At 44.9% G+C, this 16,588-nt stretch overlaps 1 protein-coding gene across 1 annotated transcript in view; it reads left to right on the top strand.

The window, feature by feature from the left end:
- Positions 1-16,588, top strand: part of LOC140364902 (lethal(3)malignant brain tumor-like protein 4) — a 72,075-nt gene that overhangs the window by 28,097 nt on the left and 27,390 nt on the right. Inside the window, exons 9-11 of the mRNA XM_072451282.1 lie at positions 7,981-8,066; positions 8,474-8,584; positions 14,630-14,744. Of these exons, the coding sequence (XP_072307383.1) occupies positions 7,981-8,066; positions 8,474-8,584; positions 14,630-14,744 (312 nt within the window). The remainder of the gene's footprint in view (positions 1-7,980; positions 8,067-8,473; positions 8,585-14,629; positions 14,745-16,588) is intronic.

Genomic DNA, 16,588 nt, shown 5'->3' with positions numbered 1-16,588 from the left:
GTCTTTAGATCTTTATAACACTCTGAGGTGTGTCTTTAGAGCTTTATAACGCTCTGAGGTGTGTCTTTAGAGCTTCATACACTCTGAGGTGTGTCTTTAGAGCTTTGTACCGTTCTGAGGTGTGTCTTTAGAGCTTTATAACACTCTGAGGTGTGTCTTTAGAGCTTTATACCACTCTGAGGTCTGTCTTTAGAGCTTTATACACTCTGAGGTGTGTCTTTAGAGCTTTAAACACTCTGAGGTGTGTCTTTAGAGCTTTATACACTCTGAGGTGTGTCTTTAGAGCTTTAAACACTCTGAGGTGTGTCTTTAGAGCTTTATACACTCTGAGGTGTGTCTTTAGAGCTTTATAACACTCTGAGGTGTGTCTTTAGAGCTTTATACACTCTGAGGTGTGTCTTTAGAGCTTTGTACCGCTCTGAGGTGTGTCTTTAGAACTTTATACACTCTGAGGTGTGTCTTTAGAGCCTTATACATTCTGAGGTGTGTCTTTAGAGCTTTAAACACTCTGAGGTGTGTCTTTAGAGCTTTATACACTCTGAGGTGTGTCTTTAGAGCTTTATAACACTCTGAGGTGTGTGTTTAGAGCTTTATACACTCTGAGTTGTGTCTTTAGAGCTTTATTCACTCTGAGGTGTGTCTTTAGAGCTTTATACACTCTGAGGTGTCTTTAGAGCTTTATACACTCTGAGTTGTGTCTTTAGAGCTTTATTCACTCTGAGGTGTGTCTTTAGAGCTTTATTCACTCTGAGGTGTGTCTTTAGAGCTTTATACACTCTGAGGTGTGTCTTTAGAGCTTTATACACTCTGAGGTGTGTCTTTAGAGCTTTATTCACTCTGAGGTGTGTCTTTAGAGCTGTATACTCTCTGAGGTGTCTTTAGAGCTTTATAACACTCTGAGTTGTGTGTTTAGAGCTTTATAACACTCTGAGGTGTGTCTTTAGAGCTTTATAACACTCTGAGGTGTGTCTTTAGAGCTTTATACACTCTGAGGTGTGTCTTTAGAGCTTTATACACTCTGAGGTGTGTCTTTAGAGCTTTATACACTCTGAGGTGTGTCTTTAGAGCTTTATACACTCTACATATTTACACATACATATACATACATGCACATATACATACATACATATACACACATACATATACATACATGTACATATACTTACATGTACACATACATACATACATATACATACATGTACATATACATACATACATACATACATATACATACATGTACATATACTTACATGTACACATACATGTACATATACATACATACATATACATACATGTACATATACATACATGTACATATACTTACATATACATACATGTACATATACATACACATACATACATGTACATATACATACACATACATACATGTACATATACGTACATATACGTACATATACATACATACATACATATACATACGTGTACATATACATTCATATATATACATACATGTATATATACATATATATATATACATACATATACATACATACATATACATACTTGTACATACTTGTACATATACTTACATGTACATATACATACATACATATACATATACATACATACATATACATACATATACTTACATATACATACATGTACATGTACATATACATACATGTACATATACATACATACATGTACATATACATACATATACATACATGTACATATACATACAAATGCATGTACATATACATACACATATGCATACAAATACATACATGTACATACACATATACATACAAATATATACATGTACATATACATATACATATGCATACAAATACATATACATTCATATGTATGTATATGTGTATGTATATACATACACATACACATATACATACAAATACATATACATACATAAAAATACATATACATACAAATACATATACATCCATCCATCTTCTGCCGCTTTATCCGGGTCGCGGGGGCAGCAGTCTGAGCAGGGACTCCCAGACTTCCATCTCCCCAGACACTTCCTCTGACTCCTCCGGGGGGATCCCGAGGCGTTCCCAGGCCAGCCGAGAGACATAGTCTCTCCAGCGTGTCCTGGGTCTTCCCCTCTTCCCGGTGGGACATGCCTGAAACACCTCCCGAGGGAGGCGCCCAGGAGGCTCCGGAACAGATGCCCGAGCCACCTCAGCTGGCTCCTCTCGACGTGGAGGAGCAGCGGCTCTACTCCGAGCTCCCCCCGTGTGGCCGAGCTCCTCACCTTATCTCTAAGGGAGCGCCCAGCCACACGGCGGAGGAAACTCATTTCGACCGCTTGTATCCGCAATCTTGTTCTTTCGGTCATTACCCAAAGCTCATGACCATAGGTGAGGTCAGAACGTAGAGTGACCGGTAAATCGAGAGCTTTGTCTTTCGGCTCAGCTCCTTCTTCACCACAACAGTCGATGCAGCGACTGCATCACTGCAGCTGCTGCACCGATCCAACTGTCGATCTCACGCTCCATCCTTCACTCACTCATGAACTCAAGACCCCGAGATACTTGAACTCCTCCACTTGGGGCAAGGACCCCCCACCCACCTGGAGAGGGCAAGCCACCGTTTTCCGGTCGAGAACCATGGCCTCGGATTTGTAGCCGATTCTTATCCCAGACTCTTCACACTCGGCTCAAACCGTCCCAGTGCATGTTGCAGGTCCGGGTGATGATGGAGCCATCAGGACAACATCGTCTGCAAACAGCAGAGATGAGATCCTGTGGTCCCCAAACCGGACACCCTCTGACCCCTGACCACACCCTCCGACCCTCCGACCCCTGACCACACCCTCCGACCCCTGACTGCGCCTAGAAATTCTGTCCATAAAAACTATGAACAGAACCGGTGACAAAGGGCAGCCCTGACGGAGTCCAACATGCACTGGGAACAGGTCTGACTTACTGCCGGCAATGAACACAGCTCCTGCTCCGGTCATACAGGGACCGGACAGCCCTGAGCAAAGGGCCCCGGACCCCGTACTCCCGGAGCACCCCCCAAAGGACACCCCGAGGGACACGGTCGAAAGCCTTCTCCAGATCCACAAAGCACATGTGGACTGGTTGGGCAAACTCCCATGAGCCCTCGAGCACCCGATGGAGGGTATAGAGCTGGTCCAGTGTTCCACGACCAGGACAAAAACCACTCTGCTCCTCCTGAATCCGAGGTTCGACTATCGGTCAGATTCTCCTCTCCAGTACCTTGGAATAGACCTTACCCGGGAGGCTGAGGAGTGTGATCCCTTTGTATTTGGAACACACCCTCCGGTCCCCCTTCTTGAACAGAGGGACCACCACCCCGGTCTGCCAGTCCAGAGGCACAGTCCCCGACCGCCACGCGATTTTGCAGAGACGTGTCAACCAAAACAGTCCTACAACATCCAGATACTTAAGGTACTCAGGGCGGATCTCATCCACCCCCGGAGCCACCGAGGAGTTTGCGAACAACCTCAGTGACTTCAGCTTGGGTGATGGATGAGCCAGCCTCTGAGTCCCCGGTCTCTACTTCCTCTTCGGAAGACGTGACTGAGGGATTAAGGAGATCCTCAAAGTATTCCTTCCACCGCCCGACGACATCCCCAGTCGAGGTCAGCAGGCCTCCCCCCGCACCGTAAACGGTGTTGGTGAGGCACTGCTTCCCCCTCCTGAGGCGCCGGACGGTTTGCCAGAATTTCTTTGGTGCCGACCGATAGTCCTCCTCCATGGCCTCCCCGAACTCCTCCCAGGCCCGGGTTTTTGCCTCTTCGACAGCACGAGTCGCGGCTCGCTTGGCCTGCCGATACCTGTCGATGACCTCCGGAGACCTACAAGCCAGAGTGGCCTGATAGGCCTCCTTCTTCAGTTTGACGGCATCCCCTACTCCCGGTGTCCACCACCGGGTTCGGGGGTTGCCGCCACGACAGGCACCGGAGACCATGTGACCACAGCTCCAAGCAGCCGCATCAACAATTGAGGCGGAGAACATGGTCCACTCGGACTCAATGTCCCCAACCTCCCCCGGGACATGGGAGAAGCTCTCCCGGAGGTGCGAGTTGAATACCCTACTGACAGAGGGCTCCACATGACGTTCCCAACAGACCCTCACAATGCGCTTGGGCCTGCCAAGTCTGTCCGGCTTCCTCCTCCGCCAGCGGATCCAACTCACCACCAGGTGGTGATCGGTTGACAACTCTGCCCCTCTCTTCACCCGAGTGTCCAAGACACGCGGCCGGAGGTCAGATGACACGACAACAAAGTCGATCATTGACCTCCGGCCTGTGTCCTGGTGCCATGTGCACTGATGAACACCCTTGTGCTTGAACATGGTGTTCGTTATGGACAATCCGTGGCTAGCACAGAAGTCCAATAACTGAACACCGCTCGGGGTCAGATCGGGGAAGCCGTTCTTCCCTATCACCCCTCCCCAGGTGTCACTGTCATTGCCCACGTGGGCGTTGAAGTCCCCCAGTAGAACAACGGAGTCCCCGGTCGGTGCACTGTCCAGTACTCCTCCCAAGGACTCCAAGAAGGCCGGGAACTCTGCACTGCTCTTCGGCCCGTAGGCCGCCACAACAGTGAGAGACCTGTCCCCCACCCGGAGGCAGAGGGACGTGACCCTCTCGTTCACTTGGGTGAACTCCAACACGTGGCGGCTGAGCTGAGGGGCTATAAGTCCACACCAGCCCGCCGCCTCTCGGCGGGTGGTGGGCCCACGGGAGGGCGGCCCCACGTCGCTCCTTCGGGCTGTGCCCGGCCGGGCCCCGTGGGGTAAGACCCGGCCACCAGGCGCTCGCCATTGAGCACCCATCCCAGGTCTGGCTCCAGGATAGGGCCCCGGTGACGCCGTTCCGGGCGACGTAATCGGCCTTGTTCTTGAACTCATCATAAAGGGCTTCTGAACCGATCTTTGTCTGACCCGTCACCTAGGACTTGTTTGCCTTGGGAGACCCCGGACAACATAGCTCCCGGGATCATTCGGGCCCTCAAACCCCTCCACCACGTTAAGGTGTCGGTTCAAGGAGAGGATATACATGTATATGTATATACATACATATACATACAAATAGTAGAAAAAGCTTCAGTTGTAGTCATCTGGACTCAGTTTGCAAAAATAGACGTTTCGACTCTCATCCAAGAGTCATTGTCAATAACAGAATTTAGATCGAGAACTCCGATATTAATACTGTTCTGTGGTAAGACCCGCCCATTGGGAGGAGCCTTCCTGAAGTAGAAAGAGTTGTTTGTTTCAACAGAAACTCCCCCTTGTATCTACCGAGCCTATTCAGAATCTTAATGGGCTATTAGAAACCTCTTTGTCTTAGTGAGACCCTGGCTCAACCACCCTGAGTACCTGATTAGCATCTGAATGTCCTCTACCTTTCCAGGGGTTCAGTAACCCATTATAAATAACAGGAAGATTAAACCTAAGCCCTCCATTTCTGTTTAAAGAAGGTCTTTCTTTTTTAACAAAAATAGCTTCCTTAACTCCTCTTTCAAACCATCTTTTCTCCTGCTTAAAACCTTCACCTCACCGTCTTCAAACGAGTGATTAGAGGCTTCAAGATGGAGATGCACGGCACTCTGAGGTCCTGAACTAGGATTTCTTCTGTGCTGATAAAGCCTCTTGTGTAGAGGCTGTTTTGTCTCACCTATGTAACGTTCTTTACAGCTTTCTTCACTGCATTGGATCGAATAAACTACATTGCTCTGTTTTTGAGTCGGCAACTTGTCCTTAGGATGAACCAGTTTTTGTCTTAAAGTGTTTCCTGGTTTAAAATAAACAGGGACTTCGTGTTGTCTAAAAAATTCTCTGCAGTTTTTCCGACAGGCCAGACACATAAGGGATAGAAACACCCTTCCTTCTCTGTTCAGTTTCCCTTTTGTCCTGCTTCTTGGTTCTCTTCACTCTGTTGAGAGCCCAAGCGGGGTAACCACAGGCTGAGAGGGCATTTCGGACATGTTTTTCCTCTTTCTTCTTGCCCTCTGAGCTGGTGGGCACACCTTGAGCTCTGTGTTGTAAGGTTCTGATCACAGCTTGTGCTGTAGTGGGTGGTTGGAACCAAAGAGCAGATACTGGTCCGTGTGTGTAGGTTTCCTATAGACTTCTATTTGGAGTTTCCCGTCCTCTCCTCTGATCGTGGAACAATCAAGAAAGGCCAAGCGATTCTCCTTAGCGTCTTCTCTTGTAAACCTAATATGTGGGTCCACAGCATTGATGTGATCAGAGAAGGTTTCCAGCTCTTGTTTCTTGATTGTTACAAAAGTATCATCGACATAGCGGAGCCACAGTTTTGGGGCTATGCCTGAGAATGAGGACAGTGCCTTCTTCTCAAAGTGCTCCATGTACAGGTTGGCCACTATGGGAGAGACGGGCGAGCCCATGGCATCTCCCATAGTGGCCAACCTGTACATGGAGCACTTTGAGAAGAAGGCACTGTCCTCATTCTCAGGCATAGCCCCAAAACTGTGGCTCCGCTATGTCGATGATACTTTTGTAACAATCAAGAAACAAGAGCTGGAAACCTTCTCTGATCACATCAATGCTGTGGACCCACATATCAGGTTTACAAGAGAAGACGCTAAGGAGAATCGCTTGGCCTTTCTTGATTGTTCCACGATCAGAGGAGAGGACGGGAAACTCCAAATAGAAGTATATAGGAAACCTACACACACGGACCAGTATCTGCTCTTTGGTTCCAACCACCCACTACAGCACAAGCTGGGGGTGATCAGAACCTTACAACACAGAGCTCAAGGTGTGCCCACCAGCTCAGAGGGCAAGAAGAAAGAGGACAAACATGTCCGCAATGCCCTCTCAGCCTGTGGTTACCCCGCTTGGGCTCTCAACAGAGTGAAGAGAACCAAGAAGCAGGACAAAAGGGAAACTGAACAGAGAAGGAAGGGTGTTTCTATCCCTTATGTGTCTGGCCTGTCGGAAAAACTGCAGAGAATTTTTAGACAACACGAAGTCCCTGTTTATTTTAAACCAGGAAACACTTTAAGACAAAAACTGGTTCACCCAAAGGACAAGTTGCCGACTCAAAAACAGAGCAATGTAGTTTATTCGATCCAATGCAGTGAAGAAAGCTGTAAAGAACGGTACATAGGTGAGACGAAACAGCCTCTACACAAGAGGCTTTATCAGCACAGAAGAAATACAAGTTCAGGACCACAGAGCGCCGTGCATCTCCATCTTGAAGCCTCTAATCACTCGTTTGAAGACGGTGAGGTGAAGGTTTTAAGCAGGAGAAAAGATGGTTTGAAAGAGGAGTCAAGGAAGCTATTTTTGTTAAAAAAGAAAGACCTTCTTTAAACAGAAATGGAGGGCTTAGGTTTAATCTTCCTGTTATTTATAATGGGTTACTGAACCCCTGGAAAGGTAGAGGACATTTAGATGCTAATCAGGTCCTCAGGGTGGTTGAGCCAGGGTCTCACTAAGACAAAGAGGTTTCTAATAGCCCATTAAGATTCTGAATAGGCTCGGTAGATACAAGGGGGAGTTTCTGTTGAAACAAACAACTCTTTCTACTTCAGGAAGGCTCCTCCCAATGGGCGGGTCTTACCACAGAACAGTATTAATATGGGAGTTCTCGACCTAAATTCTGTTATTGACAATGACTCTTGGATGAGAGTCGAAACGTCTATTTTTGCAAACTGAGTCCAGATGAAACAACTGAAGCTTTTTCTACTATGGAACACGCCTGGACCAATGAGGGATTACACCGACATACATACAAATACATATACATACATGTACATATACATATACATACATATACATACATGTACATATACATACATGTACATACAAATACATACATATACATACAAATACATATACATACATATACATACATGTACATACATATACATACATGTACACATACATACATATACATATACATACATATACACATACATACATATACATATACACAGACAGACCATCATACAACTCATAATTTGTCTGTGACCTCTGACCCCTGTGTAGGTCACCCTGATCCAGAGCACTTTGTGTGGGAGCAGTATCTTAAGGAGACGAGCTCAGAGGCAGCAACCAGCCACGCCTTTACCCAGGTAACAGCCAATCAGAGAGCAGCAGGTAATGGCCAATCGGAGAGCGGCAGGTAACGGCCAATCTGAGACCTGCAGCTAACAGCCAATCGGAGAGCGGCAGGTAACGGCCAATCGGAAAGCGGCAGGTAACGGCCAATCGGAGAGCGGCAGGTAACGGCCAATCGGAGAGCGGCAGGTAACGGCCAATCGGAGAGCGGCAGGTAACGGCCAAACGGAAAGCGGCAGGTAACGGCAAATCGGAGAGCGGCAGGTAACGGCCAATCAGATGGCTCATAGTTATAAATGAAAAAGCAGGGATTGGATGTATTTATAATCCTTTTGAGCTTTTATTAGTTGCTTTTATGGTTTTGTGACTTCCTGATCCGGTTTTGTTATTCTCAATGACTTCCTGGCTTGTGTCCAATCAGAGCGGGCCTCATGGTTTCCACGTGAACCACAGACTGGAGGCGGTCGACCGACGAAATCCAGTTCTGATCCGAGTGGCCAGTGTGATCCAGAGCGAGGACGTCCGAATCAAAGTGAGTTCTGCTCCTCTTCTGCAGTACATTCCAAAAGTACATTCCAAAAGTACATTTCAAAAGTACATTCAAAAGTACATTTCAAAAGTACATTTCAAAAGTACATTCAAAATGTACATTCCAAAAGTACATTTCAAAAGTACATTTCAAAAGTACATTTCAAAAGTTCATTCCAAAAGTACATTCCAAAGTACATTTCAAAAGTACATTTCAAAAGTACATTCCAAAACTACATACAAAAGTACATTCAAAAGTACATTCCAAAAGTACATTTCAAATGTACATTCCAAAAGTACATTCAAAAGTACATTCCAAAAGTACATTCCAAAAGTGCATTCCAAAACTACATCCAAAAGTACGTTCAAAAGTACATACAAATGTACATTCCAAAAGTACATTCAAAAGTACATATAAAAGTACATTCAAAAATTACATTCCAAAAGTACATTCAAAAGTACAATGAATAAAAGAAACTATATAAGTCAAAAAGAAAGGTTGAGACGTTTGGTCCCTCCGTTCTCCTGGATGTTTCAGGTGCATTATTGCGTGTTTCAGGTGCATTATTGGATGTTTCAGGTGCATTATTGGATGTTTCAGATGCATTATTGGATGTTTCACATGCATTATTAGATGTTTCAGGTGCATTATTGATATTATTGTGTGTTTCATGTGCTTTATTGCATGTTTCAGGTGCATTATTGCATGCTTCAGGTGCATTATTGCGTGTTTCAGGTGCATTATTGGATGTTTCAGGTGCATTATTGGATGTTTCAGGTGCATTATTGGATGTTTCAGATGCATTATTGGGTGTTTCACATGCATTATTAGATGTTTCAGGTGCATTATTGATATTATTGTGTGTTTCATGTGCTTTATTGCATGTTTCAGGTGCATTATTGGATGTTTCAGGTTCATTATTGGCATCATTGATGTTTCAGGTGCATTATTCAGTGTTTCAGGTCCTTTATTGCATGTTTCAGGTCCATTCTTGCGTGTTTAAGGTGCATTATTGGATGTTTCAGGTTCATTGTTGGATGTTTCAGGTGCATTATTGGATGTTTCAGATGCATTATTGGATGTTTCACGTGCATCATTGCATGTTTCAGGTGCATTATTGGATGTTTCACATGCATCATTGGATGTTTCAGGTGCATTATTGACATTGTGTGTTTCATGTGCTTTATTGCATGTTTCAGGTGCATTATTGGATGTTTCAGGTTCATTATTGGCATCATTGATGTTTCAGGTGCATTATTCAGTGTTTCAGGTGCTTTATTGCATGTTTCAGGTCCATTTTTGCGTGTTTCAGGTCCATTATTGCATGTTTCAGGTGCATTAGTGCATTATTGCGTGTTTCAGGTGCATTATTGTATGTTTCAGGTGCTTTATTGCATGTTTCAGGTGCATTATGACGTGTTTCAGGTCCATTATTGCATGTTTCAGGTCCATTATTGCATGTTTCAGGTGCATTATTGCATGTTTCAGGTGCATTATTGCGTGTTTCAGGTGCAATATGACGTGTTTCAGGTGCTTTATTGCATGTTTCAGGTGCGTTATGACGTGTTTCAGGTGCATTATTGCATGTTTCAGGTGCATTATTGCGTGTTTGCGTGTTTCCGGTGCATTATTGCATGTTTCAGGTGCATTAATGCGTGTTTCTGGTGCATTATGACGTGTTTCAGGTGCTTTATTGCGTGTTTTGGGTGATTTATTGCATGTTTCAGGTGCATTGCGTGTTTCAGGTGCATTAATGCATGTTTCAGGTGCATTATTGCGTGTTTCAGGTGCATTATGACGGTTTTCAGGTGCTTTATGACGTGTTTCAGGTGCTTTATTGCGTGTTTCAGGTGCATTATGACGGGTTTCAGGTGCTTTATGACGTGTTTCAGGTGCTTTATTGCGTGTTTCAGGTGCATTATGACGGGTTTCAGGTGCTTTATGACGTGTTTCAGGTGCTTTATTGCGTGTTTCAGGTGCATTATGACGGTTTTCAGGTGCTTTATGACGTGTTTCAGGTGCTTTATTGCGTGTTTCAGGTGCATTATGACGGGTTTCAGGTGCTTTATGACGTGTTTCAGGTGCTGTATTGCGTGTTTCAGGTGCATTATGACGGGTTTCAGGTGCTTTATGACGTGTTTCAGGTGCTTTGTTGCATGTTTCAGGTGCATTATGACGGGTTTCAGGTGCTTTTTGACGTGTTTCAGGTGCTTTATTGTGTGTTTCATGTGCATTATGACGGGTTTCAGGTGCTTAATGACATGTTTCAGGTGCTTTATTGCATGTTTCAGGTGCGTTATTGCGTGTTTCAGGTGCATTATTGCATGTTTCAGGTGCATTATGACGTGTTTCAGGTCCATTATTGCATGTTTCAGGTGCATTATTGCATGTTTCAGGTGCATTATTGCATGTTTAAGGTGCATTATTGCGTGTTTCAGGTGCATTATGACGGGTTTCAGGTGCATTATGACGGGTTTCAGGTGCTTTATGACGTGTTTCAGGTGCTTTATTGCGTGTTTCAGGTGCATTATGACGGGTTTCAGGTGCTTTATGACATGTTTCAGGTGCTTTATTGCGTGTTTCAGGTGCATTATGACGTGTTTCAGGTGCTTTATTGCATGTTTCAGGTGCTTTATTGCGTGTTTCAGGTGCATTATGACGTGTTTCAGGTGCTTTATTGCATGTTTCAGGTGCATTATGACGGGTTTCAGGTGCTTTATGACGGGTTTCAGGTGCTTCATTGCGTGTTTCAGGTGCTTTATGACGTGTTTCAGGTGCTTTATGACATGTTTCAGGTGCTTTATTGCGTGTTTCATGTGCATTATGATGGGTTTCAGGTGCTTTATGACATGTTTCAGGTGCTTCATTGCATGTTTCAGGTGCATTATGGCGGGTTTCAGGTGCTTTATGACGTGTTTCAGGTGCTTTATGACGTGTTTCAGGTGCTTTATGATGTGTTTCAGGTGCTTTATTGAGTGTTTCAGGTGCATTATGACGTGTTTCAGGTGCTTTATGACGTGTTTCAGGTGCTTTATGACGTGTTTCAGGTGCTTTATTGCGTGTTTCAGGTGCATTATGACGTGTTTCAGGTGCTTTATTGCATGTTTCAGGTGCATTATGATGGGTTGCAGGTGCTTTATGACGGGTTTCAGGTGCTTTATTGCGTGTTTCAGGTGTTTATGACATGTTTCAGGTGCTTTATTGCATGTTTCAGGTGCATTATGACGTGTTTCAGGTGCTTTATTGCATGTTTCAGGTGCTTTATTGTGTGTTTAAGGTGCATTATGACGTGTTTCAGGTGCTTTATTGCATGTTTCAGGTGCATTACGACGTGTTTAAGGTGCTTTATTGCATGTTTCAGGTGCTTTATTGCGTGTTTCAGGTGCATTATGACGTGTTTCAGGTGCTTTATTGCATGTTTCAGGTACATTACGACGTGTTTCAGGTGCTCTCTTGCATGTTTCAGGTGCTTTATTGTGTGTTTCAGGTGCATTATGACGTGTTTCAGGTGCTTTATTGCATGTTTCAGGTGCTTTATTGCATGTTTCAGGTGCTTTATTGCGTGTTTCAGGTGCATTATGACGTGTTTCAGGTGCTTTATTGCATGTTTCAGGTACATTATGACGTGTTTCAGGTGCTTTATTGCATGTTTCAGGTGCTTTATTCCGTGTTTCAGGTGCATTATGACGTGTTTCAGGTGCTTTATTGAATTTTTCAGGTGCATTATGACGGGTTTCAGGTGTTCTATGACGGGTTTCAGGTGCTTCATTGCGTGTTTCAGGTGCTTTATGACGTGTTTCAGGTGCTTTATGACGTGTTTCAGGTGCTTTATTGAGTGTTTCAGGTGCTTTATTGCGTGTTTTAGGTGCTTTTTTGACGTGTTTCAGGTGCTTTATGACGTGTTTCAGGTGCTTTATTGCGTGTTTCAGGTACATTATGACGGGTTGCAGGTGCTTTATGACGGGTTTCAGGTGCTTTATTGCGTGTTTCAGGTGTTTATGACATGTTTCAGGTGCTTTATGACGTGTTTCAGGTGCTTTATTGAGTGTTTCAGGTGCTTTATTGCGTGTTTTAGGTGCTTTTTTGACGTGTTTCAGGTGCTTTATGACGTGTTTCAGGTGCTTTATTGCGTGTTTCAGGTACATTATGACGGGTTGCAGGTGCTTTATGACGGGTTTCAGGTGCTTTATTGCGTGTTTCAGGTGTTTATGACATGTTTCAGGTGCTTTATTGCATGTTTCAGGTGCATTATGACGTGTTTCAGGTGCTTTATTGCATGTTTCAGGTGCTTTATTGTGTGTTTAAGGTACATTATGACGGGTTGCAGGTGCTTTATGACGGGTTTCAGGTGCTTTATTGCGTGTTTCAGGTGTTTATGACATGTTTCAGGTGCTTTATGACGTGTTTCAGGTGCTTTATTGAGTGTTTCAGGTGCTTTATTGCGTGTTTTAGGTGCTTTTTTGACGTGTTTCAGGTGCTTTATGACGTGTTTCAGGTGCTTTATTGCGTGTTTCAGGTACATTATGACGGGTTGCAGGTGCTTTATGACGGGTTTCAGGTGCTTTATTGCGTGTTTCAGGTGTTTATGACATGTTTCAGGTGCTTTATTGCATGTTTCAGGTGCATTATGACGTGTTTCAGGTGCTTTATTGCATGTTTCAGGTGCATTACGACGTGTTTAAGGTGCTTTATTGCGTGTTTCAGGTGCATTATGACGTGTTTCAGGTGCTTTATTGCATGTTTCAGGTACATTACGACGTGTTTCAGGTGCTCTATTGCATGTTTCAGGTGCTTTATTGTGTGTTTCAGGTGCATTATGACGTGTTTCAGGTGCTTTATTGCATGTTTCAGGTGCTTTATTGCATGTTTCAGGTGCTTTATTGCGTGTTTCAGGTGCATTATGACGTGTTTCAGGTGCTCTATTGCATGTTTCAGGTGCTTTATTGTGTGTTACAGGTGCATTATGACGTGTTTCAGGTGCTTTATTGCATGTTTCAGGTGCTTTATTGCATGTTTCAGGTGCTTTATTGCGTGTTTCAGGTGCATTATGACGTGTTTCAGGTGCTTTATTGCATGTTTCAGGTACATTATGACGTGTTTCAGGTGCTTTATTGCATGTTTCAGGTGCTTTATTCCGTGTTTCAGGTGCATTATGACGTGTTTCAGGTGCTTTATTGCATTTTTCAGGTGCATTATGACGGGTTTCAGGTGTTCTATGACGGGTTTCAGGTGCTTCATTGCGTGTTTCAGGTGCTTTATGACGTGTTTCAGGTGCTTTATTGAGTGTTTCAGGTGCTTTATTGCGTGTTTTAGGTGCTTTTTTGACGTGTTTCAGGTGCTTTATGACGTGTTTCAGGTGCTTTATTGCGTGTTTCAGGTACATTATGACGGGTTGCAGGTGCTTTATGACGGGTTTCAGGTGCTTTATTGCGTGTTTCAGGTGTTTATGACATGTTTCAGGTGCTTTATTGCATGTTTCAGGTGCATTATGACGTGTTTCAGGTGCTTTATTGCATGTTTCAGGTGCTTTATTGTGTGTTTAAGGTGCATTATGACGTGTTTCAGGTGCTTTATTGCATGTTTCAGGTGCATTACGACGTGTTTAAGGTGCTTTATTGCATGTTTCAGGTGCTTTATTGCGTGTTTCAGGTGCATTATGACGTGTTTCAGGTGCTTTATTGCATGTTTCAGGTACATTACGACGTGTTTCAGGTGCTCTATTGCATGTTTCAGGTGCTTTATTGTGTGTTTCAGGTGCATTATGACGTGTTTCAGGTGCTTTATTGCATGTTTCAGGTGCTTTATTGCATGTTTCAGGTGCTTTATTGCATGTTTCAGGTGCTTTATTGCGTGTTTCAGGTGCATTATGACGTGTTTCAGGTGCTCTATTGCATGTTTCAGGTGCTTTATTGTGTGTTTCAGGTGCATTATGACGTGTTTCAGGTGCTTTATTGCATGTTTCAGGTGCTTTATTGCATGTTTCAGGTGCTTTATTGCGTGTTTCAGGTGCATTATGACGTGTTTCAGGTGCTTTATTGCATGTTTCAGGTGCATTATGACGGGTGGCCCGCTCACATGGACTGGTGGTTTGACTGTGATGATCCAGATCTTCATCCTGTGGGCTGGTGCCACTGGACCGGTCACCCGCTGGAGCCCCCTAGAGGTCAGGAGCTGAACTCTCAGAGGTTTTTGTTCGGTAAAAAAAGAGCTATTATCCTGCTTTTAAATTTAGATTCTGTTTTACTATTTCATTTTCAAATTGTGCAAATTATTTTATGATTTTCACTTTGTTCCAGGTCAAAAGAGACCTTGATCTCGATGGGTTTTACCTTGTAAAATAAAGTTTAATAAAATAAACAAAATTAAGCGAGACACGGAACAAATCTTAAATTTAACTCATATAAAAATGTATGAACAGAAAAGATTTTTGAAATTGTATTTAATTAAAGTAGATCTGAAAATCTGGAATTTCCAAACTCTGGGAGGAGCATGTCTCTGTGGGAGGAGCATGTCTCTGTGGGAGGAGCATGTCTCAGTAGGAGGAGCATGTCTCTGTGGGAGGAGCATGTCTCTGTGGGAGGAGCAAGTCTCTGTGGGAGGAGCAAGTCTCTGTGGGAGGAGCAAGTCTCTGTGGGAGGAGCATGTCTCTGTAGGAGGAGCTCGTCTCTGTAGGAGGAGCTCGTCTCAGTAGGAGGAGCATGTCTCAGTAGGAGGAGCATGTCTCAGTAGGAGGAGCTTTTCTCTGTGGGACGAGCATGTCTCTGTAGGAGGAGCTTGTCTCTGTAGGAGGAGCATGTCTCAGTAGGAGGAGCTTGTCTCTGTAGGAGGAGCTTGTCTCTGTAGGAGGAGCATGTCTCTGTAGGAGGAGCATGTCTCAGTAGGAGGAGCATGTCTCAGTAGGAGGAGCATGTCTCAGTAGGAGGAGCATGTCTCAGTGGGAGGAGAATGTCTCTGTGGGAGGAGCATGTCTCAGTGGGAGGAGCATGTCTCTGTGGGAGGAGCTTTTCTCAGTGGGAGGAGCATGTCTCAGTAGGAGGAGCATGTCTCAGTAGGAGGAGCATGTCTCAGTAGGAGGAGCTTGTCTCTGTAGGAGGAGCTTGTCTCAGTAGGAGGAGCATGTCTCAGTAGGAGGAGCATGTCTCAGTAGGAGGAGCTTGTCTCTGTAGGAGGAGCTTGTCTCTGTAGGAGCTTGTCTCAGTAGGAGGAGCATGTCTCAGTGGGAGGAGCATGTCTCTGTGGGAGGAGCATGTCTCAGTGGGAGGAGCATGTCTCTGTGGGAGGAGCATGTCTCTGTGGGAGGAGCATGTCTCAGTAGGAGGAGCATGTCTCTGTAGGAGGAGTTTGTCTCTGTGGGAGGAGCATGTCTCTGTAGGAGGAGCATTTCTCAGTAGGAGGAGCTTGTCTCTGTAGGAGGAGCTTGTCTCTGTAGGTGGAGCATGTCTCTGTAGGTGGAGCATGTCTCTGTAGGAGGAGCTTGTCTCTGTAGGAGGAGCTTGTCTCAGTAGGAGGAGCATGTTTCTGTAGGAGGAGCTTGTCTCTTTAGGAGCTTGTCTCAGTAGGAGGAGCATGTCTCAGTAGGAGGAGCTTGTCTCTGTAGGAGGAGCTTGTCTCAGTAGGAGGAGCATGTCTCAGTAGGAGGAGCATGTCTCTGTGGGAGGAGCATGTCTCTGTAGGAGGACCTTGTCTCTGTAGGAGGAGCATATCTCAGTAGGAGGAGCATGTCTCTGTGGGAGGAGCATGTCTCAGTGGGAGGAGCATGTCTCTGTGGGAGGAGCATGTCTCAGTGGGAGGAGCATGTCTCAGTAGGAGGAGCATGTCTCAATGGGAGGAGCATGTATCTGTAGGAGGAGTTTGTCTCTGTGGGAGGAGCATGTCTCTGTAGGAGGAGCATTTCTCAGTAGGAGGAGCTTGTCTCTGTAGGAGGAGCTTGTCTCTGTAGGTGGAGCATGTCTCTGTAGGAGGAGCTTGTCTCTGTAGGAGGAGCATGTCTCAGTAGGAGGAGCATGT

This window comes from Eucyclogobius newberryi, unplaced genomic scaffold (genome assembly GCF_026437365.1).
Source record: "Eucyclogobius newberryi isolate DKJ021-1_F unplaced genomic scaffold, fEucNew1.0.hap1 SCAF_18, whole genome shotgun sequence".
Taxonomy (NCBI): Eukaryota; Metazoa; Chordata; class Actinopteri; order Gobiiformes; family Gobiidae; genus Eucyclogobius; species Eucyclogobius newberryi.
This window is presented reverse-complemented; position numbering and strand designations above follow the sequence as displayed.